This window comes from Acinonyx jubatus, chromosome B1 (genome assembly GCF_027475565.1).
Source record: "Acinonyx jubatus isolate Ajub_Pintada_27869175 chromosome B1, VMU_Ajub_asm_v1.0, whole genome shotgun sequence".
Classification (NCBI taxonomy): domain Eukaryota; kingdom Metazoa; phylum Chordata; class Mammalia; order Carnivora; family Felidae; genus Acinonyx; species Acinonyx jubatus.
The window spans coordinates 120724821-120751390 of record NC_069382.1 but is presented as its reverse complement, the minus strand read 5'-3'; the positions used below and the strand labels follow the sequence as shown (position 1 = coordinate 120751390).

Genomic DNA, 26570 nt, shown 5'->3' with positions numbered 1-26570 from the left:
CCACCCAGCCACACCAAAATTTGTGTATTTTTTTTTTCTCAAAGCACAGTAGCCTAATAAAACCTGATGGGAACAAAGGAATATCTATATTCATCTTTCCAAATTAAAATTTAGTAGTTATCCTTAATACCAATTTTAATGTTAATCTTATAATAATAACCTCATATTAGTATATTTGGCAAAATTATTTTGAATTTGTGTCTTTCCTATCACTTTTTGGGGGACTGTGGATTTCTACATTTATTACCACCAAATAATAAAATAATACTTTGTTGTACATTTACCAAGGGATTTCAGTTATAGGGCCATTCTTATGATTTTCTAAAATATAATTGTCATAATAATGGTACTTTTTATTAAGGCTATTACCATGCAGAAGATAATCAGTATTGTAGTAACATTTGGATGGACTGTGCTTTAAAGTTTGTGTGTGTGTTTGTAAATATAAATAACTGCATATATATACACATGTATATACATATGTGTACATCTATATACACATACACACACACACAAGGTGCTTCTAGAAGAATGCACAAGAAAATGTTAACATTGATTGCTTCTGGGAGTGAACTGGGATATGTGAAGGTAATTCCCACCCAAAATAAAATCGAAAGTAAGGGGGAAAAAAAGTTTTTCTAACTGTGATAACTGTGCTATCTATATTCATGTTTGTATCTTTGGCACTTAGTGCAGCGTCTGGTGCTAGGTCAGCCTTTAGTTCATATCATTGAACAAAAAGAAGCTTGAGGTTATCTTGTTAATGTATTATTCACTTGATCCACAGCATTCATGACCTGATACATTATGATATTTTTCACTGAAAGAGCTAATATTCTTTGTCTTTTCTCACATAATTTCTCATTTTTCTAAGAAGGCTATTTATGTATCTGTACTAGTCTAGGTCTAATCAGAAGACAAACCACATAATGTTAAATTTATATGTATATATAAATATCCTGACAAGAAACATGAAGTATATACATCATACAACATAGCTTGTTATTTACAGAGCATTTTAGTACATACAGCAGGGTTGCACCACAGGAGAGGAACTGTGAAATTACAACACTAAAAGCTTATGTAGGGTTGCTGGCACATCTGTCATCCAAGACACACACACACACGCACACACACACACAGTCTATAATCTGGAATTAAACAAATCATTCTTACTGAAGGGGAAAAGTATCTCTAGTGTTATTACCCTAAATGTAAGCTAAAAGCAAACCTGGAAAGAAGAGGGGGATTTTTTTTTTTTTTATGTTCCTAGAATGTCTCCAGAGAAGGAGACTTATTATAGCTTATCAATTTCCCTTGCTCAGAAGGCCCTAGTAGTAAGGAATGTCAAAAAATCCAGGGAGAATGGTCTTCCATTACACAGAAATGTAAACAGGAGACATTTAATGTAAAAAATATTAAGCAATAATAGGAGAGTAACTTTAAAGGTATATAACAAATCTGATGGGTAACCTTGAGCTACGAGAGTACATCCAAGGAAGGACAAACTTCCTCGGAAGGTGAGTTCTCATTAAGATATAATTAAGATCACTGGGTTGCCCAGGCCAGAGGTAGCCCACAGACACTAGGCCTGCAGGAACAACTCTTTGGAGGGCATGCAAGCTGAGGTTGATGAGTGGGCCCCAGACAGTAGGGCATGCAGAGAAAGTTGGGGTGCCGCAGCAGGTACTGCTAGAACTGGGCTAGAGATGCCCCTTTCTACAGGAACCCAGCACACTTCTTTGTACAGTTTGGACCAGAGCGGCTCTGGGCATCCAGCCCCACAGGGTTTCCAGCATGTACTTTTCCAGGGCTGAAGAGATGGTGTGGGAAGCAGTGACTTGGGCTGGGATGCAAACGAGTTGTCTGGGGCTCTTGTACAGAGTTCTCCTGCCTCCGTTGAGAGCTGGAGAAAAAGTATGGTGAAAGCTATGACTTGCAGATGTGTGGCACTGGAGAAAATTATGAAGACTGAGCATGAAGGAGAGCACTTCCTCTTCAGTACTATCCATTGTCCTCTACAGACATACCTTGTATCTTGCCATCTGGCAAAGGGAGAATATTTAAAGGGCCAGGATTCATTTTTACAGATCAGTCAGTGAGGGTGAATTTGGAGCTGAGAGACATAAGTTGATAACTGACCTAATGTCTCTTCATCCTGTTGCTTAAATTTTCTTTCAAATTTATGGTGCATCATAGCTTTAACACCATTTGAGTAAGGGCATTGTCATACTTTCTGATTTATTTAGTTCTTACCTAAATCGTCTTTTGTTTTATCTTGACTCTAAATTTTCATTATGCTTTCTGTAGCAGTATCCTGGGAAAATATTTCTTTTGTGGGTTCATAAATAATAGTTTAGACAGTATCATTTTCTAAAGATTTTTTAGAAAAGGTTTTTAATATATACCTATGTTTAACTCACCTGTCACATTTATGATTACTTGTGTAGATATCATTTTTTCTTTTTGGCATTTTATTCAGAAAAGCTAGTGTTGCCTAAAAATTTATAAATTTCAGTGTACATTATCTCTTCCTTGTTATTTATTAGATTACTAAGTGAAACTATTTGCTTTGCACCGATCTTAATGAAATATACTTCTTTATATGTTTCTCCAGCTAAAGAAAGTTCCTTTTCTGTAGGTCTTTTATGTCAGTCTTCCATCCAATTCTCTATTATTACAAAGCGTTGTAAACAGGGTCTTTCCTTCTTTCTCTTTGTTTGATTAGTGACAGCTTTAAGTATATTCTGATGGAGAATCTTGCTCAAGACTGCTTGTAAGTCAGTGTTTAGCCCCGAACACTTCTCTTTATCTGTGTTATGTAGATAGCCTTCGGAAATTCCCATACACTTAGGCAGAATTTCCTCTTATATTATCTGCCCCTTGTCTGACCTTCCTTCCCTGTCAGGCATATCTTAGAGTCTAGGGCAGAGCTTGGAGGCATGATATCATTTACTCTTGAATGTTAAGTGCCAGGAACCAAAGCATTGTAGGCAGATACTTAAGTATCATCCTGGAGGAGTAGAAGGTTACAGCTAAAATAGTTAAGTCCAAGATCAATGTGTTAATCTAAGGGGCTAAGTGGAATGTAAGGGATAAATTAGATGGGGCCTGAACAAAACTGGGAAATACAGGATAGAACATTGTTCTGTAAGAATCCTGGTAGTAGAATATTGATACTGTGAGAACTCTGATTTGCAGGCACATGCTAGGTATAAGAAGTTAGAGCAGAGCACATATATTTCATGTGGTTATTTGTATGTTTACAGAGTTTCTCTTCTGTTAAGGACTCAATGAGCTTACCTGTACAGGAGTGAAGTTTGAAAGTATATAGTTTCCACTTTCCAGCATCTTCTGGAACTCATGTGTCCAGAGAGCATCCCGGTAGTTCTTCACACAGAAGCTGTTTGTAATGACAGATTGCACATTTTTACCAACATCATTCTGGTATAATTCTTGGGTTTCTTTAAATTCTTTGACAAATGCCATCAGACTTTGTTGATTTATCTACATTGATTTACTAAGTTGGCTTATAATATTTTGGGTGTTGACTACTATTGGGTATGGTATTTTAAGTCATTCTGTTAGGGAATTGTTGAGAAAAAGAAATCGCCCTCATATTTTTCTGGGTCATTTCTGCGACAAGGCATTAAGCCTGGATCTCACTGTAAATCCCTATCTAATTTTAAAAAGCCAATGTATTAACTTTTTATCAATTATGTTATATGCTAAAGCTATAATTGATAGTTATAAAACATGAAAATAATTCTTGAACTCTAAGTGAAAAGGTTTTAGGCATTGTGTGAAATAAAATTTTACAAACTATTTCTTGCTTTTATCCATGATGGCTTAATATTATAGTTGTGAAGATCATCTGTCAGACGCTTGACCCTCTAATCAAATGTGACAAGTTAGACTACATTGTTTCTGGTTTGAACTAAAATAGACTTTAATATCATTTAAGAATGAATGAAAAGTGATTGCTCATAAAGTTTTTATCTGATTTCTGAAATAATTAGAATGAGAAGAACGCTTAGAAATGTCGTTATTTTTAGAATAGTTCGTCTTAATAAAAATATTAATTATGGTGGTTTGTACCATAATTTATAATAAAAGATGCAAGCACAAGTAACTCAGAAAGTAAAGTAGATTTTCAGGATTTGTGAAGTTTCTACTATAGAGAACAGTGTGAGTATCTTAGAAGAATTTCCTGTGCTACAAGAATTTTCCTTTAGTATAATAAATAAGCAAAATAAATTTCCCTCTAGTATAATATCTTAGTGTCTTAGTATCTTAGGGTATCTCAGAAGAATTAGCATCTTAGTATCTTAGAAGAATTAGTATCTTAGTGTCTTAGTATCTTAGAAGAATTTCCTGTGCTATAAGAATTTCCCTCTACTATAATAAATAAGCTAAATAAATTTCTTCTAGTATAGTAAATAAGCTAAAAGAGTTTATTAACCCAGGACTATAAAACTAGCAAAATGAAAAAAGCAGAAGAGATAGGGTGATCTTGGTTCTAACATTGAAGGGGCAGAGAGAGGAGAAGGCCAAGAACAAATGTTCAGAGACTGGTGTTTTGAGGTCAGTAGAAACTATTCAAAAAAAAAGAAAAAGAGTCTGTTGCTTCAAAGATATCAAATAAGAGGGCTGAGGAAAATCCACTGGATTTGTCATGATATCATTTAAGACCTTTGCCTGAGTAGTTTTGATAGAAATTAAGAGGACTTGGTGAGATTGTGGTTTTAAGAGTGATGAAATAGTTAGAAGTAGGAGATGCAGAATTAATGACCAAAGTCAACTTTGCTTACCTCTTTGAAGATGTTATGTTTCTTTTCACAAGGCAGGCTAGACCATCTACTGTCATATAGGAAATAAATTACTTTTAAGAAAAATTATTAATACTTCTTAGTAGTAGAACCTCCCATGAAAATTATCATTCTTGACTCACTGTCCCCCCGCACTCCCACCATCCAAAAGCTGACAAATTTTTCATTAGAAGAGTTTCAGTGTCTTAATGGTAAGGATTCATTGCTGAGATTTACTGTCATGGTTTGAGGGAGTCCAAAAATAACACCCTCTGTTCTTCAAAATCACTGGAGACGTAAGCAAATGAGTTCTCTGATGGAATTCAAAATAACTGCTTTAAAATTGGTGAAGGCTTATTTGTATAGTTACAAAGGAACTGCTAATACTCCAGGGCTGAATTAGATGTATTTGCTAATGTTGTCACTGGTGTGGCTGGACACCCAAAGGTATGGAGGAACAGAGAGTTCTTGCCATTCTAAAAAATCAGGAACCCAGAAGGGGCTGAGTTATACATATCCATTTCTTCTTTCTCAACTTATTAATCATATATGTTACTTCTTTCCTAGAGAACAGAGGTAGTGGTGGGCAGTTGCCAAGGGAGTACACAGAAAGGACCAGAAGTGTCAGTGTAGTAGAAATTTTTCCATAAGGAAGCTTGAGGCCACTGGGAAAGGGGTTGCAACCCCAATCATTTTATTCTCCAATATGCTTTTTTATTTTATTTTTGTAATGTTTTATTTATTTTTGAGAGAGAGGGGGACAGAGTGCGAGCAGGGAAGGGGCAGAGAGAGAGGGAGACAGAATCTGAAGAAGCTGGTTTCAGGCTCTGAGCTGTCAGTACAGAGCTTGTCGCAGGGCTAGAGCCCGCAAACCCTGGGATCATGACCTGAACTGATGTCAGACGCTTAACCGACTGAGCCACCCAGGCTCCGCTCCAACACGCTCTTTTAAAATTGATGTATATTTGGGGTGCATGGGTGCCTCAGTTGGTTAAGTGTCTGACTCTTGGTTTCAGCTCAGGTCATGATCTCATGGTTTGTGAGTTGGAGCCCCTCGTCCAGTTCTGTGCTGATAGTGGGGAGCCTGCTTTGGATTCTCTCTCTCTCCCTCTCTCCCCAACTCATGCTCTGTCTCTCTGTCTCTCTCAAAAATAGATAAACGTTAAAAAAATAAAATGCTTAAAATCATAATAATGTGTAGTAATTCTCTTTGACAGCTTTAGTTGTCTCTGGATGAAGAATTTAATGAACTTTCCTAAAAAGATCTCACATCATTAATAGGCATGTAATTATTCCCATGGAGAGACTGAATGATTTTTTGTCAATAAGAAATCTTTTAAAAGTGGGATGACCTATGTAGGTTTTAGTTATATATTTTATATTCTTTAATGCTTCAATTGACTTCATTGATCTTAAAATATAAGACACTATATACTTCAAATCATGTGGAGTACATAGTAGGTGCTTAACAGGTCACATTTACCTTCCCTTTGCTATTGGTACACTTTGGTTCTTCAGCATGTCATACAAAGGATGGTAACTAGACAGCTTTGTACAAGTAAGTAATTCATTCCTTTGTTTACTCAATTAATTTAACAAATATTTACTGGATACCTCCTATGTATCAAGTGATAGGTATAGTGCAATGACTATAATTAACAAGATGCCCCATACGATATAGTGGGGAGCATATGTTAACAATTAAAAAATATAATTAAAAATTATCAGGGGCGCCTGGGTGGCCCTCTTGGTTGAGTGTCCGACTTCAGCTCTGGTCATGATCTCATGGTTTGTGAGTTCAAGCCCCGTGTCGGGCTCTGTGCTGACAGCTCAGCCTGGAGCCTGCTTCAGATTCTGTGTCTCCCTCTCTCTCTCTGCCCCTCTTCCACTTGTGCTCTGCCTCTCTCTGTCTCTCAAAAATAAATAAATAAATGTAAAAAAAAATTAAAAAAAAAAATTTAACCTGGGGCGCCATGGTGGCTCAGTCGGTTAAGTGTCTGACTTTGGCTCTGGTCATGATCTGGCAGTCTGTGAGTTTTTGCCCTGCGCGCCAGGCTCTGTGCTGACAGCTCAGAGCCTGGAGCCTGCTTCAGATTCTGTGTCTCCTTCTATCTCTGACCCTTCCCCACTTGCTCTCTCTCTCTCTCTCTCTCTCTCTCTCTCTCAAAAAAGTAAATGAACATTAAAAAAAATTAAAACAAAAATCCTGTGAAGGATGGATATAGTGATTGAGAATGAACCCGTAGGGTTAAGGAAGAGGACACTTAGGTGGAATGGGCAAGAAGGTCTCTAGGGTGGTAACATCCAGATTGAGATTCGATGAGGAGGGCATGTCAGGTAAGGAGCTTTGGGGATGGGATAAAGGGAAGGAAAGAATTAAAAAAGACCCAGATGCCAATATAGAATATGAATAACTCTTAACTGCTTTTTATTACTTGTTTACTGATAGTTTTGATAGATTGCTATAATTAGACTAACATAAGTCTTACTTTTTTCCTCAGTGTTGGGATAATTGCTTTTTATTGCTTTTAATAATATTAACTTAGATATTATATGTTATTCATACTTTATTTCAGGAAAATCACCTTAATATGCGCTTAATAAGTTTGAACAAGAATATCTAAGATATGATTCACTACAACTTTCTTTTTAGCTTATAGAAGAGAAGAGATATATACAAATATACAGTTTTCTTTAGACTAAAAATCAATTTTTCAAAACTGCTTAGTCCCTCTTAAGAAAGTAAATATTAATCTTGGATGTGAAGTCCAAGGTTGTCAAGGTTGTACGAGGTGTCACTAGACCCTGTTAGTATTATTAGATATAAAATTTAAGTTTACTTTTTCTTGGGTTGGCAGGGAAAGTAAATTATCTTTGATTTCATAATAGGGTGTTTCATCATATTTTTAGAATTGTCATCAGCTGGCAATGTACAAAAGTCTATTAAAATGTATACCTTACTTTGAAGTAAGAAAATGCCTGAAATTCTAGTACTGTAGCAGCAATGCTGGAGGTCCTTGGTATCCCATTAGGGTGTCTATGAAGTCAATACCATTTGCATAATGCCATCAAGACATTTGTCTTTTTCACTCTGTTGACATTTCCCTTAATAGTACAAAAGCAATTATGGGTACAAAATTGTGGGTGCTTTCTAGTATATGTGGATCAGGGTAGTAGCAGCACCAAACTAGTCTTAATACTAGTAGTATTCTTCACCATGACATACTTAGAGTAAAATATATATACATATACATACACACACACACATACACACACACATACACACACCAGTTTCACGTAAGAATACCCATGATGAAGCAGGAAAAAATGTTTAAAAAAAATCTCAGTCTCCTTAACACACTTAAAAAATATTCTGTGTAATGGAAGGTGCTCATAAAACACTTTCATTGCATTGCAAAGTCTGATGGCTGTTTTGAAGAGAAGCACTTGTGCAGTTGTTTGAGTTATGAGCTGACCAAGGTACCTTTTTCCATGGAAAAACATTTTTTATTTGAAAGAACTGAAAGACAAACTGGTTTTTCATATTTGGAAGACGTTTTCTCACAAATGAATGAAGTTAATTTTTCACTTAAGAAAAACAACTGACAGTATTTGTTGCTGGTAGTAAAATTGAAGTTTGTAAGAGAAGATTAGAATTTTGCAAAACTTGGGGGCAACTGGGTGGCTCGGTCAGTTAAGCATCTGACTTCGGCTCAGGTCATGATCTCGTGGTTCCTGGGTTCAAGCCCCCTGTCGGGCTCTGTGCTGACAGCTCAGAGCCTGAAGCCTGCTTTGGATTCTGTGTCTCCCTCTCTCTGTGTCCCTCCCCCACTCATGCTCTGTCTCTCTCAAAAATAAACATAAAAAAAAGGATTTTGAAAAACTTGTATACCTTCAGCTTGACATTTCACCAGTATTTACAAAGTGTCTTTTAGTAAGATTAGTGATGATACTAATAAATGTGATATTTTGAAATAGTACAATGAAATGTGTCAATATTTGGAAGATAACTCCATGACCTAATTTTTTAAATGACCAATGCACTGATGATAAATATCTCACCTGCATGAAGGATTCAAATTGCAAGAGATCAGTGGATTTGAATGTGAGAATTGGAAGCATTTATTAAAATCGTTTCAGATTTCTCATGGCAACCAACCTTTAAAAAACTACCACTTTTCAAGGTTTGGTATGGTATCAAAGACTATCCAAGATTATCTGAAAAGGCTATTAAAATACTGTTCTGATCTTCCAACTATGTATATATGTAAGGCTGAATTTTTTTCATCTACTCAACCCAAGTGACAAATTATAGAAGATTGAGTACAGAAGCAGATATGAGAATCCAGTTATCTTCTATTAAGGCAGATTTATAGAGATTTGTAAAAATGTAGAATAATATACCATTCTTTTCAGTGAGTTTTTTGTTTTTGTAATATATTTTGTATTAAAATAATAATTTTAACAAGTAATAGTTTTATAATATTAGGTTTAAGTAAATTACTAAAATAAATCCTAAAAAGTCCCAGTTTTAATTATTAGTATGTTAAATGTGAATAGAAATAACTGATGTAAATAAAAGCCCTTTAAGAATCTGAATTTTTAATAGTATAAAGAGATTTTGACAATCTATGGTGTAGCAGAATCCACATATAATTTAGCATGAGAGCACAGCTTTATAATCCAAAATGTACATGTTTTGGCTTCAAGCAGTACTTTGGTTTGAAGTGTTTTTCAAATGGCAGTGTTAAAGTAGGTTTTATAGTCATCAGCTTTGTATTATTTTAAGTCACATTTTTTTAAATGTTTGTTTATTTTTGAGAGAGAAAGAGAACGTGAGTGGGAGAGGGGTACAGAGTAAGGGAGACACAGAATCTGAAGCAGGCTCCAGGCTCTGAGCTGTCAGCAAAGAACCCAGTGCAGTGCTCAAACCCGCGTACTGGGATATCATGGCCTGAGCTGAAGTTGGACGCTTAACCGACTGAGCCACCCAGGCACTCCTAAGTCACGTTATTTGAAACTTTTCTAAACCTTCATTTTCATTTTATGTCTTTAAAATATAGCAGAGGAAGCCAAAAATGAAACAAGATATTATTTGCAAAGCTATATAATTTTTTTGTGGATGTTCAGTTTTTTTTCAATTAATCATGGCTGGTTTCCCGAACAAGCTAACTATGGAATAAGAATCCCGAGGAAAATGTTCTGTGATAACCTGTATTATTCCTGAATATTCCTGGTATCTTAATGGATACAGATTGAATATTTCATATCCAAGTTAAATGGGTACATTTGATTTAAAAAATTTGTAATAGTACAGTCGATTGCCATTTTGTAATGTATGTGGGAGTTAATTCACAATAATGAGGGCCTGTTGCCTGTTAGTGATAACTGTCATGAAACATGATGATCATATGTTAGTGAGATTTCTGATTTCTCTTTTTTTCTATACGCAGATAATCTCAGTGATACCTTGAAGAAGTTGAAGATAACAGCTGTTGACAGAACTGAGGATAGTTTAGAAGGATGCTTGGATTGTCTGCTTCAAGCCCTGGCCCAAAATAGTAAGTTTCATTATGTTTCGAATGCCAAACAAAAAAGTCAAATCAGCAGTCATTCAGAAATTGGTATGTAGTTTAGCACATAACTTGCATTCACATAACTTGAGTTCTTTTGAATCCTATCCCAGAATACTGGGGTTGTTTCACATATTCCCCCCACCTACCCCCCCACCCACCCCCCCCCCCCCGCCACTCTCAAAGTACTGAAAGCCAACTTGATAGGCAGAAGAAAGGAGGAATTGATTGGTGGTGATGACATTAATATCAGCCCCAGAGAGAGACCATTATTTCATTCCTAACAGATAAGCAACATAGTTGTTTTTTCTTCTTAACACCTACCTTTGTTCTTTGAACAAGACTTCTGTGCATTTGTGGGGAGACTGGGGAGGAGAAGCAGAGGGGAGCTTAAAACACGTAAAAATTTTTTCTGAGATCCTATGGTCACCTTTTTATTTTTATTTTATTGTTATTATTATTATTATTTATTATTTTGAGAGAGAGAGAGAAAGAGAAAGAGAGAGAGTATGAGCAGGGAAGGGGCAGAGAGAGAGGGAGAGAGAATCCCAAGCAGGCTCTATACTGTCAGTGCCAAGGCTGATACAGGGCTCGAACTCACGAAACCTTGAGATTATGACCTGAGCCGAAATCAAGAGTAGGATGCTCGATAACTGAGCCATTCAGGTGGTTCCTTTTTAATAAAAGTCAACTTTTTAATAATTTTATTTTAAAATAACGTAAAATAATGTTTATGCTTAGATTTAATTGGAAAGAGCCATAAGTCATCCAAAAATCCCTTAAACCTGAAGTAAGACTTGATCTTTGATGCTGTGGTAAATAATAACAGGGATAAAAATTATACAGCTCTTCATTGGCTAATGTATTGTTGCACTTGATCCATCATATTTCCATTCATTAATTTTTGTAGTATCACAGAAAACAGGTACAGAATGATTTTTATCTGGTCCCTTAATTCTTTGTCCTGCTATGGCTTGTGCTGTACTAGTTTTTAATTACACCATTATCTTATTCTAGGACTAATTATGTAGCTGTCAAAGAATTCAGGAGAAAGTATGTAGTGTTAGAGTTTTAATTTCAAACACTCAGAGATGTTTGTATTATTTCTTTTTTACTTTATTTTTTAGTGTACTGTGCTTAGAAAATCTAAGATGATTGCAGTACTCTCCATCAAAAAGCACATTTTTTAAATGTTTGTTTATTTTAAAAGGGGGGAGGGGCAGAGAGAGAAGGGGGAAGAGAGAATCTCAAGCAGGCACCCCACTGTCCACACAGAGCGAGATGTGGGTCTTGAACTCACGAACCTGAGCTGAAGTCAAACACTCAACCGACTGAGCCAACCAGGTGCTCCTCGAAAAGCACATTTTAAAGCTAGCTTGGAAAATTCTTTTTTAGTAGTTCTCTTTGCTTTTGAGATTGTAACTCTGTCCAGCTATTTAATCTTAGAGATAACAGAGAAAGGGTTTGAAACAAGGAGTTCAATAGGAGCAAGGTTCACCATGGTAAAGAGAAACAACAGAAAAGCAGGGTGTCTGAGGCTGTGCCGTCCATTGTAGTAGATATATGTGGCTATTTAAATTTAATAATTTAAAAGTAATTTCCTTAGTCTTACTTTTCAATAGCCATATTTGGCTAGTGATTACTTTATTGAAGATCACACATATAAGCCATCTCCACGATGACAGAAAATTCTTTTGGATAGCATAGGTCTAGAGGACTAGAAAGAACCTGATTTTTAAACATGCCTGTATAGGCAGATTTACATAATCATGTGATTAAGCCTAAATAAATTGAATATCTCAAGCTCATTTTTTTGGGAAGAGTTGTTTTATTATACTCTTGTTTTCGGTGGCCTTTTTTTTTTTCCTGTTTGATGAAAGAATTTTCTAGATGGACCATTTGTTCAGGAACTGAAGGATATGGAGGCAGTGTTCTTGGTTATATGTAGAGGGTTGTTAAGTCCTGTCCTGGAAAGACTAATGACAGAGAAGTGAAGTTGAATTAGAGAAATGAAAAAAGGAAGCAAAAGTTTATAACTTTTTGAAGAATAGATTTAAGGGATACAAGTATATAATTGTTGGATTAAATTTCAGATCCATTGTAGACTTACTCGTTGAACCCACTGATTGAAAATAGCCTTGAAATTGTATATTATGGTGTTAAGGCCAAATAGCCACAAGGTGTTAATAAACCAACAAATGCTACCAGTTTAACTCTTGACTCCCCAAGAAGGGAGCAAAGGAATATGTCTTTTTAAGACTCTGTAACAAAATTCATGTGTCCTTACCTCTAAGACTATTGACACTAAAGAATTTGACACAGGAAGACAGAGTTCATGGAAATGTTCAGTCTATGACTTAAGAGTGATATCTGTCATTGATTGAGTGCCTCCTGTGTATTCAACACTGGACTTGGGACTATATCTGTTATTTAATCTTTCCTATAGTCCCATGAAGACAGATTATCATCACCATGTAAAGGAAAAGGAATAGACACTATAAGGTTACTTCCCTTGCTCTGACAGAATTTAGCATTTGGATTTGAACTCTTAGTTTGGATTTATTTTGAACTACCAAATAAAAAAATTATATTCTGAGTAAAGTGTGGCTTTTTGCTGAGTATAGTATAGAGTACAAACTTGTTTCCAAAAGCTAGGTTTTAATATTGTGTCTTGAATTTTTGCTTTTTCTTTAAAATAGGTTCAAATTATATTACTAAAGAGGGGAATGATATATAAACTTTTTTTCCCTTGAATTACAGACAAATGGATTATTTTATAGGTATTGATGTATTTTTTTTAAATTAGCATGTAGCTTTTAAACAAGAAAAAGTAAAAAAAAAAAAATTGCTAAGATCTTTATTTTCTACAGTTGTTCTTCCTTGAAGTGATTGATCCATTGTTACTTTCATCCTCTTCAAGGTAAAATTATAAAACATTTAACTTAAGTGAATCTGTACTGGCTTTTTTTTTTTTTTTTTTTTTTTTGGAGAGACCTTCTGGTGTCATAATTCTTCCTTAGTGCCAGGTGTTTTAGCTAAAAATATCCCTCTTTGTACCAGAATTGCACCTGATCAAGAAACAATGATTTCTCCATTCTGTACAAGATGGTAATGTGTGTTAATAAAATCTGAACTTAAATTTTTATTTTACAATCTACTAACCTGTCATTGGAAAGGACAAATCTGAAAGGAAAGAAATTATGCTTTTTAAAATTTTTACACTGTGGGAATTTAGTATATTTGAATTGCCCATCAAAAATCATAATCTGAAATTAGAATATTTGCTTTGATGTATGACTTCAGAGTGATTTTCTTTCTTAAATTTTTGGAGTAACGTTTTATATATATATGTATATGTATATATATATACGCATATATATATGTGTGTATATATATATATATACATATACATATATATATATGAAAGTATACATATATACACATACACGCACACACCAGAATCTTAAGAGGCATGAGTTAGAACATTTTAATACTGACCAGGTTTTATGGAAAACATTTTAAGTATTTTGTGTAAATCTCTGATCTAAATTAATAATAGAAGCAATTATTTCCTCATAAATACTTCAGATCTCAATTTTAAAATGTTTTTAGGGGCGCCTGGGTGGCTCAGTCAGTTGAGTTTCCAAATCTTGATTTCAGCTCAAGTCACATTTTCATGAGTTCGAGCCCAGTGTCTGCCTCTGCACTGACAGTGTGGAGCCTACTTCTCTCTCTCTCCCTCTCTCTCTGTGCTCCTCCCCTGCTTGCATGTGTGTGCACTCTTTCTCTCAGAATAAATAAATAAATAAACTTAGAAAAAAATAAAAACATAAAATGTTTTTAGTAAATATTTGAAGGCCACCCACTAAGATATCAGATTCTGTTTACTCTTGTCTCTTTTGATTCAGAGAATAGAAGATTCTCTGTAAATGCTTATTGTAGTATGCTTACTCTATTTCATGCTTATTTGAAAATTTAAAACAATAGGCCACATTTTCATCCCTAAACATTAGGACAGGAATTGTCCTTAGAGAGTATGATATCTAAATCACCTTGTCAGACAAACTACTAGCATAAATCAAAGGTCCAAAGACAAAAAAAAATTAACAGTCCATTCATGGTAAAAAATTCTATTCCATTGTAAGAGCGTGGGGACCATGTTCTGTTGCTGAGGGAACCACAAAACAATGCCAGCATGATCACCAACACAGCCTTAAATTCTTGTTCTAAAGGATTAGGCTGTTTTCCTCTGTCTCATTGAATCATGTATCTTTATACTCTAACTTTGTTTAGTTAATTGCCTGACTTCATATAAGAGTCACATAAACGTTGATTTTCTGTAGAACAACCCTGTGAGAGAACACCAGTTTACTTGTCTTTAAAGAAAAATGTATTTAGTATATAGTTCCACATTCCTAACTTTATATCGTATTCCTCTACTTGTCTTAGGATATTTCTTAGCCCTTGTTCTTTTTTTTATTCTTTATTTTGATTTTTGGCTCCCTTCTAGGCTATAATCCTAAGCATACCAGATTATGTATACAAACTGCTAATGTAGATTACTCTGAGTCTTTTCTAACAGAACTTGCTGTTGTCATTTGCTTTTAGTCTGTTTCATACCTTTAATGTTTCCTTTTTTAAATTTATTTTTGAGAGGGAGCGCAAGTTGGGGAGGAGCAGAGAGAGCGGGACAGAGGCTCTGAAGCGGCCTCTGTGCGGACAGTAGGGAGCCTGATGTGGGGCTTGAACTCAGGAATTGTGAGATCATGACTTAAGCCAAAGGCAGACGCTTAACTGACCGACTGAGCCATCCAGGCGCCCTTTAATATTTCTGAATTGGCTTACTTTTGGGTAAGAAAATTATTTCCTAAGGGACTTTGAAACTTGTTATCAAATGGTTTTCAATAGCCATGTTAAATCTGAAATCACTGACCATGAAAGATTACTGCAAATTTAGTAGAAACAAAAAATTATTTTACTTCTTTCATAGTAATATCTGGATTTCAATTTTTTTTAATGTACCACAGAAGCATACGATGTACCACAGAAGCAATATATTTCTTTTGTGAGCCAAATTTGTTATGTTGTTTACCTCATTTACATAGTTTTCTTTTATGTGATTCTTGTAGTTATAATCCATAAGGGCTTATTAGTGGTGCTAATCATAGATTATCAAAGTTCAGTTTTTACTAAATAAAGATAGCATTGTGGAATAGAGGAGACTAAAGTAGAGAAAATGGTCCACCAAAAAGACATTGACAGTACTGGATGAATTGAGACTCCTGGATTGCCATAGAATGGTGGGAGCAAGTGACCTAAGTCAGAAGTTTCCACACATTCTCTAAAAACTCATACAGATCAACAAAGATATCAGGTAAATATATGAATTTAGTGCCATACTGTTATCTGAAGATTTCCTGTTTCTGGTGATGTTCTCCAGTCCTTTGTAGTCTTTACTGCTTTCCACTCAGAGAGTCCCCCTTAGAATTTTTTGCGTGGCTGGTTTAGTGGCCACAAACTCCTTTAGTTTTTGTTTGTCTGGGAAAGTCTTTGTCTCTTCTTCTAGTCTGGATGACAGCCTCACTGGATAAAGGATTCTTGGCTGCATGTTTTTCCTATTCAGCACGTTGTATATTTCCTGCTACTCTCTTCTGGCCTGCCAGGTTTCAGTGGACAGGTCTGCTGCTACCCTTATGTGGCTACCCTTGTAGGTTAAGGCCCGTTTGTCCCTAGCTGCTATCAGAATTCTCTCTTTATCTGTGTATTTTGCCAGTTTCACTATGATATGTTGTGGTGTTGACCTGTTTCTGTTGATTTTGAAGGGAGTTCTCTGTGCCTCTTAGACTTGGATGCCTGTTTCCTTCCCCAGTCTAGGGAAGTTCTCAGCTATAATTTGTTCAAATAAACCTCCTGCCCCTTTTTCTCACTCTTCTTCTGGGACCCCTATGATGTGGATATTGTTTCATTTTTTGGAATCTCTTAGCTCTCTAATTCTCCTCTTGTGATCTAGTAATTTCCTTTCCCTCTTTTTTTTTTTTTAGCTTCATTATTTTCCATAATTTTATCTTCTATTTCACCTATTCTCTCCTCTGCTTCTTCATTCCTCACTGTCACTGTACCTAGTTTATTTTGCATCTCAGTTATAGAAAAAACTGAATAGTTTTTAGGTCTTTGGTCTCTGCAGCAAGGGTTTCTCTTGTGTCTTCTATGCCTTTCTCAAGCCCAGCTATTAGTCTTATGGCTGTTCTAAAGTCTTGTTCAGATATATTGTTTATATCTGTTCTGAGCAATTTTCTGGCTGTGATTTCTCCTTGATCTTTCTTTTGGGAAGAATTCCTCCATCTTGTCATTTTGGCTAAGTTTCTGTCTTGTGTGTGTTTTAAAAGCTTGTTATGTGTCCTACACTTGAGAGGACTACTATATTAAAAAGGAGTCATACACTGTCCAGGGCTGGACACTCCAGGAAGCATTCCAACAAAGAGATCAAGTAAAACCAATTAACATAACTTATGTCTTAAGCATAACTAGAAGTTAGACTAAAACCTTCAAATTATTAGGGAGAGAAATAAATATCAAAATCTAGCCTACTCAGCATCAGAGCCATGATAGAGTTCATTGAGACTGCAGAAACTGCATGGAAAAGATGAAAGGAAAATTGGTTGAACCAGGACCCCAAGGGTGATAGTACATATTTAAAATTGCCTTTAGGAAGAAAAAGTCCTAGCCTGAGAAAATACTAAGATCTGGTCTTAGATTTGATTAGAATATTTGCTATTGAGATATCAAAAGGAAGAACTTAAAAACAGGACCCTAGGTAACAGATCAAGTGAGTGCCACTTTTGAGGATGAGCTTATTCTGCCTTGCAGACTTGGTGGTGGATGGAAAGAAGGAAGCAAAATAGGGAAATTAAGTGTTCTGTACAAGTAAGAAAACCATAAAATTAGAAGACACACTAATAATCCCCTTTGGTTTAAGTTCAGAAGAGGGAGCTTTTGAACTAGAAACCTAGATGTTGATCCCAGATCTTACCCTTATTGCATACATATTTATTGCTTGTATATACAGAATTTGAAATTGTAGGTGATAAACATACAAATTGCTATAATGAATAAAGCAGAAAATAAGAACCAACATTTTAGCTATTAAAAGTTTTCTTCCTAAGCAAACCATAAAGCAGTTATCAGTAACAGAACACCATGACCTATATTAAATATCTTTAAGTCTTTGCATATATGAAAACAAATCCTCAAGTAAGAATTTCAGATACTTGGAATAAAATTGGATAAATACCAGGATGATGTGAAATAAGAGTTAACTAGAAGACTGATTGAAGAAAAAGAATCATTTAAAAACTTTTTTTTTAATGTTTATTTATTTTTGAGAGTGAGCAGGGGAGGGGCAGAGAGAGAAGGAGACAGAATCCATTGCAGGCTCCAGGCTCTGAGCTGTCAGCACAGAGCCCAGCACAGGGCTCAAACCCACAAACTGAGATCATGACTGAGCCGAGGTGAGAAGCTTAACTGACTGAGCCACCCAGGCACCCTGAAAAAGAATCATGTTAGTAATTAAAACTAGATTATAAGATACCAGGAAAGAATAGAGGTGACTGAAAATTAAGGGGCTTTGAAGAAAATAGGCAAAAGAATGAAGACAAAATAAAGGATCAGAGGGAAAATGATAGATATGTAAGTAGGCAGAAAGATCCAACATACACACAATTGAAGCCCTAAAGGGAAAAAAAAAAAAAAAACACTGAAACAGAGCTAATATTTAAAACTATGAACTTTTCTGAAATAAAGACCACAATCTACATGATGTGTAAGAGCCAGCCATGTACTTGCAAAAATTGACCTGTAATGGTCAACTCAGAGAGTTAGTCTAGTAAAATTTTTACTTTATTTTTTAAAGATTTTTTTTAAAATGTCATCTCTACACCCAATGTGTGCACAAACTTAAAATCCAAAGATTAAGAGTTGCATGCTCTACAGACTGAACCAGCCAGGCTCCCCAAAAACTTTTACTTTAAAAGTAAAAATAAGTACAAAGAAAAAATCCTTAGGACCTACATTCAAAAAGGTCAAGTATTTAAAAAGGAAAGAAAATCAGATTGTCATCAGACTTCTTAGCAATATATTGCAATATAAAAGCAATTCAATAATGAAACAGTATTTAAAAAAAAATTCAAGGAATAAGTATTTTATATTGAGGTAAGCTGCTCAGTATCAAGGCTATTAAAAACAACAACAAAACAGTTAAATGTGGAAAAACCCAGGGAACACTATACTCTTTAGTCTTCCATAGGAATCCTCTAAACTCATGCTGTCCCGTATTCCTTCACTGACATGGCTATTGAACATTTGAAATGAGGCTAGTCTGAATTTAGGCACACTGTAGATTTCAAAGACTTAGTACCAAAATAAATAAAGTAAAATAGAATAAACAAAACCTTATTAACAGTTTTTAAAATATTGCTTATATATTGAATCTCATTTTTTAAAAGTTTATTAAATTCAGGTTAGTTAATGTACAATGCAGTATTAGTTTCAGGAATAGATCCTAGTGATTCATCACTTACATAAAACACGCAGGGCTCATTCAAACAAGTGCCCTCTTTAATGCCATTCATCCATTTAGGGCCCCCCACCCCCCACATTCCCTCCAGTAGCAACCCTCAATTTGTTCTCTGTATTTAAGGGTCTCTTATAGTTTGCCTCCCTCTCTGTTTTTATCTTATTTTTCCTTCCCTTCCCCTATGTTCATCTGTTTTGTTTCTTAAATTCCATGAGTGAAATCATATATTTGTCTTTCTCTGACTTATGTAGCATAATACTCTCTAGTTCCATCTACTTGAATCTCATTTAAAAAAATTTTTAAGATATTTACAAATACTTGATTTCTATAAGCCATTGTTTCTTGAATGGTGGCTGGTGGCTGATTAAAGTGGGTTTAAGAGTTGGGCTGCCCAGTGTGATATGATGGAAAATGCAACATCATCAATAAAATACAATTGGGTTATTCAGTGTAGGAGAGGACATTTGTAAGAAGACATTTAAAATAATGAACTTAAGTTCATTAGTCAAGGGTCACATTCTAAGGAAGAGGTAGCATATTGGTTCCAAGATATGTTCTGTGCACTTAGTCAAAAGCAGAAAGAAGAGGATGGTGTATATCCAAATATATTTGTATCCAGGAGTTTGCAGAAAGGCTTGAATCTGATTGGAGGAATGAGAAAGACCGTCTTGAAATCTGTCACAGGCCATGAGATTAGTTACAGAAGCAAAGTATAACTATGATACTGGACGCTGTTTGCCTTTTGAGGTGCTTTTAAGCTGTACTTCATAAGGAGCAATAAAAGCACTTGTTTTGTGCATTCTCCAGAAGGAGATAAGCTTCCATTGGTATTTGTACTTTGTGATTAAAACATTGGCAAAAGACCTGGTTTTCTAACATTAGCTATAAATGTTACCATTTTGCTTCTTAAGTTTGCTAAATTTGAAAAACTTCTTCTGTTCCTAACAGAGAGTAAAATATGTAAGAGAAATGATGCTATATGCCAAATATATACTTAAAAGGATCTGTCCTCAATATTCATAGTACCAGTGCTGACTTACTATCACTAAGGAGTACACTTTTAAGTTATTGTTGAGGGAAAAGTGATGGGGTTTGTGCTGCTCTGTTTTTTTGACATTCTTTTTCAACAGAACAGGGTTGCATGTAACTCTGCCTGGACAGCTACTGTGGGTTTCCTGTGGTTATATGCTTGATTGATGTAACTGGCTTCTTTTATTTATTTTTTTTATTATTTTATTATTTTATTATTTTTTATTTTATTTTTTATTTTTTATTTAAAAAGTTTTTTTTTTAATGTTTATTTTTGAGACAGAGAGAGAGAAAGAAAAAGAGAGAGATGGAGTGCAGGCTGGGGGAGGGGCACAGAGAGAGGAGACACAGAATTTGAAGCAGGCTCCAGGCGCCGAGCTATCAGCACAGAGCCAGATGTGGGGCTCAAACTCACAGACCACGAGATTATGAATGACCTGAGCCGAAGTCAGATGCTTAACCAACTGAGCCACCCAGGCACACTTGGCTTCTTCTTCTTTTTTTTTTTTTTTTAAAGTTTTTATTTAAATTCCAGTTAGTTAACATAGTGTAATAGTAGTTTCAGGTGTACAATATACTGATTCAACACTTCCATACAACACCTGGTGCTCATCACCAGTGCCCTGCTTAATCCCTATCACTTGTTTAACCCATCCCCCACTCACCTCCCCTTTGGGAACCATCAGTTTGTTCTCTAGACTTAAGAGTTTGTCTTGGTTTGCCTCTCTCTCTTTTTCCCAACTTTGCTCATTGTTTTGTGTAACTGGCTTCTCTGATCAATTAAGCACTATCCCAATATGTTCTGAATGTGTTAAAGAATATGAGGTATATAGATTGGACTTTTGACTGATACAGTGAATTAGAAATGAATTAATACATTCCTAACAGAAAGGTATAGTTGATATTTAATGGAAATTCTCAACAGAAGGGTATAGTTAATATTTAAAGGAAAATAGCACAAAGTAATAGATTGATTAATCTGTATTCAGTGTCTTTACTGTGATTATAAATGTTTGAAGCTGATATTAAATGTATGGGCAGTATCATACCTTTTACCTCCATAGTACCATAGTCCATGGTGGTTGTGTTTCCTCTAGCAACCTTCCTTACATGGTTTAAATATTTTCACTTTTACCTCTGGTAATTCAGATTTCCTGAGTACCCATTTGAAACAAAGATTAAAGTTTCACCATTATGTACTCCTTCAATTCTATAAATGAGAGAGTTTGTGAAATAATAAACATTTAATCATTTTCCTAATGGAAACTTTTTAATAAAATATACATAGTATAATTAATTGATAGAATTGTGTTTATGACTTATTTTGATATATGGTATAAGGTGATGATCTAATTTTATTTTTTTCTAGACACTCACTTTTCCCCAATACTCTGTGTTGTTTAGTCTCCCTATTGGTTGACGATGGTCCTTTTATCATATAATAACTACTTAATTTAATGTAATTGGGCCAATTTTGGAGTTTTATTCTACGCCATTAATCTGTTTGTCTATTATTGTGTTGTAGCCATGCTATTTTAATTATATTAGCTTTATGGAGGAAATTTCTCTATAAATCTGTCAAAAATTTTTATTTTCATGGGTTTAGTATATAACAGAAATTTTGGAAATTTGCATTGTCATATTCCTGTAACAATCTAAGAACACAGATTATATCTTCTTTTATTTAAGTTTTTTTGTGTCTCAGTGAGATGTAGTTTGGTACATATGCTTTCCATACATACCTCATTTTAAGTATGCGTATTATTTTACATTTTTTGGTTGTTATAGCAAATGGAATTTTTGCCATTATAACTTCTAAGTGGTTATTGTTGGAGAAAAATTTTAAATCTGTATTGATTTTTATATTTTTATTTGTATTCAGCTACCTTCTAAACCCTAGTAGTTAAAATAAAACTTCAACTAGTTCTTTTTGATTTTGCAATCAGAACATCTGCACAGTCACATTTTTGCTTCCTCTTTCCCTTGTAATTCTAGATGACTTACTGTGTTAGCTTGAAATACCAGCAAAACAGTAAATAACAATTATATGGATAGTATCTTACTTTAATTTTTGCTGTTAATGGCAGCCCTTTTAATGCCTCATCATTCAGTATAATACCTCTTGATTTAATGTAAAAGTTTTCTTTCATATTAAAAAAATAGTCTTAATGAATTTTTTAAATCAAGAGGAGTTTACCTTTAAAGCATAAACCTTTAGCTTAATCAATTAACACTAAAAATATTATTTTTAATATTATAACGTTTATGATAAAATTATTTGTTGGGAGAATTATTACTAGAGGAAGTTTTTCTTAAGAATGGGAAGGACAACATAGCTTTACAATTTCAGATTGAAGGCCATTTAGTATACCAGTAAGGTTCAGTATGATTTATATTTTCCTTTGCATATTCAGGGACAAATACTTACCTAATAAGAATTAGTACCTGAAGAATAATTAAAATTAACAGTATGAATTGTGTATTGTAGAATGAGTAATTATTAAATGGTCTGATAAACATTCTAGGAAACTTCTCAATTTAGTACTATATAGCCCTCAAAGTTTTCAGAAGTACAGTCAGTAAAGCATTACTTTTTTTTTCTTTTTGTAGGGGTGTCATACAATTTTTTAATTAAGTTTAAAAATTTTAATTTCCATATAATCAACATACAGTGTGATATTAGTTTCAGGTATACAGTCTAGTGATTCAGCATTTCTATTTATTACTCAGTGCTCATCATGATAAGTGTATTCTTTAATCCCCATCACCTATTCCACCCATTTCCCCAACCACCTCCTCTCTGGTAACCATCAGTTTGTTCTCTATATAGTTTGTTCTCTATAGTCTGTTTCTTAATCTCAGTCTGTCTCTCTCTCTTTCCTTTGTTCACTGTTTTGTTTCTTAAATTCCACATATGAATGAAATAATATGGTATTTGTCTTTCTCTGACTTATTTCACTTAGCATAATATTCTCTAGTTCCATCCATGTCACTGAAAAGTAAGATTTCATTCTTTTGATGGTGTATATATATATATATATATATATATATATATATATATATCACATGATATATATATATATATAAATCACATGATATATATATATATATATATTTATATATATATATCAATCACATCTTCTTTATCCATTCATCTTTCAATGGACACTTGGGCTGCTTCCAAAGTTTGGCTATTATAAATAATGCTACTATAAACATCAGGGTGCATGTATCCCTTTGAATTAGTGTTTTTGTATTTTTTGGATAAATGTCCAGTAGTGCAATTATTGGATTATAGAGAAGTTCTATTTTTAACTTTTTGAGGATCCTCCATATTGTTTTCCACAGTGCCTGCACCAGTTTGCTTTCGCACCAACAGCTTACGAAGGTTTCTTTTTCTCCACTTCTTTGCCAACACTTGCTGTTTCTTGTGTTTTTTATTTTAGCCATTCTGACAGATGAGGTAATATCTCATTGCACTTTTGATTTGCATTTCCTTGCTGATGAGTGATGTTGAGCATCTTTTCATGTGTCTGTTGGCCTTTTGTATGTCTTTTTTGGAGAAATGTCTGTTGGTGGGTTCTCCCCATTTTTAATTGGATTATTTGTTTCGGGTATATTAAGTTGTATAAGTTCTTTATATATTTTGGATACTAACCCTTTATCACATATGTCATTTGTTAGTGTCTTCTCCCATTCTATACATTGTCTTTTAGAATGTTGTTTCTTTTATTGTGCAGAAGCTTTTTATTTAATGTAGTTCCATTAGTTTATTTTTGCTTTTACATCCCTTGCCACAGGAAGCATATCTAGAAAAATATATCTACAACCAGTGTCAGAGAAAATACTGCCTATGCTGTCTTCTAAGATTTTTATGGTTTGAGGTCTCACATTTAGGTCTTTTGAGGGTTTTTGTGTATGGTGAAAGAAAATAGTCCAGTTTAATTCGTTTGCATGTAGCTGTCCAGTTTTCCCAACACCATTTGTTGAAGAGACTTCTTTTTCACTTTGATATTCTTTCTTCCTTTGTCAAAGATTAATTGACCATATGATCGTGGGTTTATTTCTGGGTTTTTTATTCAGTTCTGTTGAGCTGTGTGCTTGTTTTTGTGCCAGTACCATACTGGTTTGATTACTACAGCTTTTAAAAAAAGTTCTTTTCAGTGTTTATTTTTGAGAGAGAGAGAGCACACACGCATGAGCACGCATGAGTGGGGGAGGGGCAGAAAGAGAGAGGGAGACACAGAATCCGAAGCAGTGTCCAGGAGTTGAGCTGTTAGCACAGAGCTCGCATCCACAAATCACGAGGTCATGACCTGAGGCAAAGTCAGAGGCTTAACCGACTGAGCCACCTAGGCACCCCAATTACTACAGCTTTGTAATATAACTTGAAGTCTGGAGTTGTCCTACCTCCAGTTTTTTTTTTTGTTTTTGTTTTTGTTTTTGTTTTAAGATTGCTTTGGTAATCAAGGTCTTTTGTGGTTCCATACAAATTTAAAGATTGTTCTTTTTTCATGAAAAAGCCTGTAGGTGTTTTGATAGGGATTGCAGTAAATTTTAACAATTTTTGTTTTTAACAATATTTGTTTTAACAATATTTGTTATTCCAGTCCATGAGCATGGAATGTGTTCCCATTTTTTTTGCATTGTCTTGAATGTCTTTCATCAGTGTTTTACAGTTTTCAGAGTAAAAGTCTTTCATCTCTTTTGGTTAAGTTTATTCCTAGGTATTTTACTGTTTTTGGTGTAATTGTAAATGGATTGATTTTTATTTTTTGAGAGAGAGAGAAAGAGAATGAGTAGGGGATGGGCAGAGAGAGAAGGAGAGGGAGAGAAAGAGAGACAATCCCAAGCAGGCTCAGCAACGTCAGTGCAGAGCCTGATATGGGGCTCGAATTCATGAACTGTGAGATCATGACCTAAGCTGAAATTAAGAGTTGGATACTTAACCAGCTGAGCCACCCAGGCATCCCTAAATGGGATTTTCTAAATTTCATTTTCTCCTGATTTATTATTAGTGTATAGGATGCAACAGATATCTGTACGTTGATTTTTGTATCCTGAAACTTTACTGAATTCATTTATTAGTTCTAGTAGTTTTTTGGTGGTGACTTTAGGGTTTTCTATATATAGTATCATGTCATCTGGAAATAGTGAAAGTTTTACTTCTTCCTTACCAATTTATTTATGTTGTCTGATTGCTGTGGCTAGGAGTTCCAGTACTATGTTGAATAAAAGTGGTAAGAGTGGAATCCTGGTCTTGTTCCTGACCTTAGGGGAAAAGCCCTCAATTTTTCCCCGTTGAATATGATGTTTGCTGTCGGTTTTTCATATATGGCCCTTATTATGTTGAGGTGTGTTCCTTCTAGACCTATCCTGTTGAGTATTTTTATCACGAATGGATATTGTACTTTGTCAAATGCTTTTTTCTACATCTATTGAAATGATCATACGGTTTTTATTCTTTCTCTTGTTGATTGATAATATCAGGTAAAGCATTACTTTTAGTACAAGAAAACTGTTCACAAAGTTACATCATACAAGCTTTTGAATTGTGCTATAGCTATAAATTTAGATACTCATTTTTTTGCCAGTTTATGTTTATATTATTCAACACTGAAAGTGTGAACTTGATTGCTTCTGATTTTTCTTACTTTAATGTACTTTTATATAGATACCTCTTAGTGAGTTTTTAATGTCATGTGAATTTGGTAGTTTAAGATTTACTGAAATAATGAAGTATACATATAAGTTATTTTATAAATTGAAAGTGTTTTAAATACTTAGCCTTAAAGACTATTTTTTTTTAATGTTTTATTTTCATTTTTAAGAGAGAGAGAGAGCACGCTAGCAAGGGAGAGGCAGAGAGAGAGAGAGAGACAGAAGCTGAAGCAGGCTCCAGGCTCCAAACTGTCAGCACAGAGACCTATGCAGGGCTCAAACTCATGAACCGTGAGATCATGACCTGAGCTGAAGTTGCATGCTTAACCGACTTAGTCACCCAGGAGCCCCACTAGAGACTATTTTAAAAGTTTCTAACACTAGCCAGAAAAGTAGGTAATTAAAGTTAATTCTTCCCCTTTTTTGAAGTTTGATTTCATGTAAATCTTCACATAAAATTATAGTTTTTCCATTATGTTAAAACTGAAAGAGATATCACACCATGGGAATATGTTTTATACCAAGTTAATAAATAAAAGCAAAGTAGTTTTATTTTTCATTGTGACTCATTTATTATTAACTGCAACTTTCATTTTTTTTGAGTTAGGAATATATGTGAATATTAATGACCAACAGCAAAATTGTTAAATTGGAAAAATAGTCATAACATTAAAGACAAAATAGAGTAAAAGATTAATAACTCTGCCTGAGATAGTCAAAGTAAGGGAAGAAGAGCCAGGAAATGGAAAAGATCCTAAATTAAGAAATACTTTTTAGAAGCACATTAAAATGGAGTGATTCTAGTTGAAGAAATGCATGGTAAATCAATAATGTATCTTTTTATATGAATATAAGACACTACATTATTTTTTGTTTGCTGTACAATAAGATCTTGATGAAGGCCAAGGTATTATATACCATATTTGA

The 26570-nt window shown here is 34.6% G+C and overlaps 1 protein-coding gene across 3 annotated transcripts in view; it reads left to right on the top strand.

The window, feature by feature from the left end:
* RAP1GDS1 (Rap1 GTPase-GDP dissociation stimulator 1) overlaps positions 1 to 26570 on the top strand; it is a 169276-nt gene that overhangs the window by 18223 nt on the left and 124483 nt on the right. For all 3 annotated transcript variants that reach the window (XM_015063560.3, XM_015063558.3, XM_015063557.3), the window contains exon 2: positions 10262 to 10369. In XM_015063560.3, coding sequence (XP_014919046.1) covers positions 10262 to 10369 — 108 coding nt within the window. The remainder of the gene's footprint in view (positions 1 to 10261; positions 10370 to 26570) is intronic.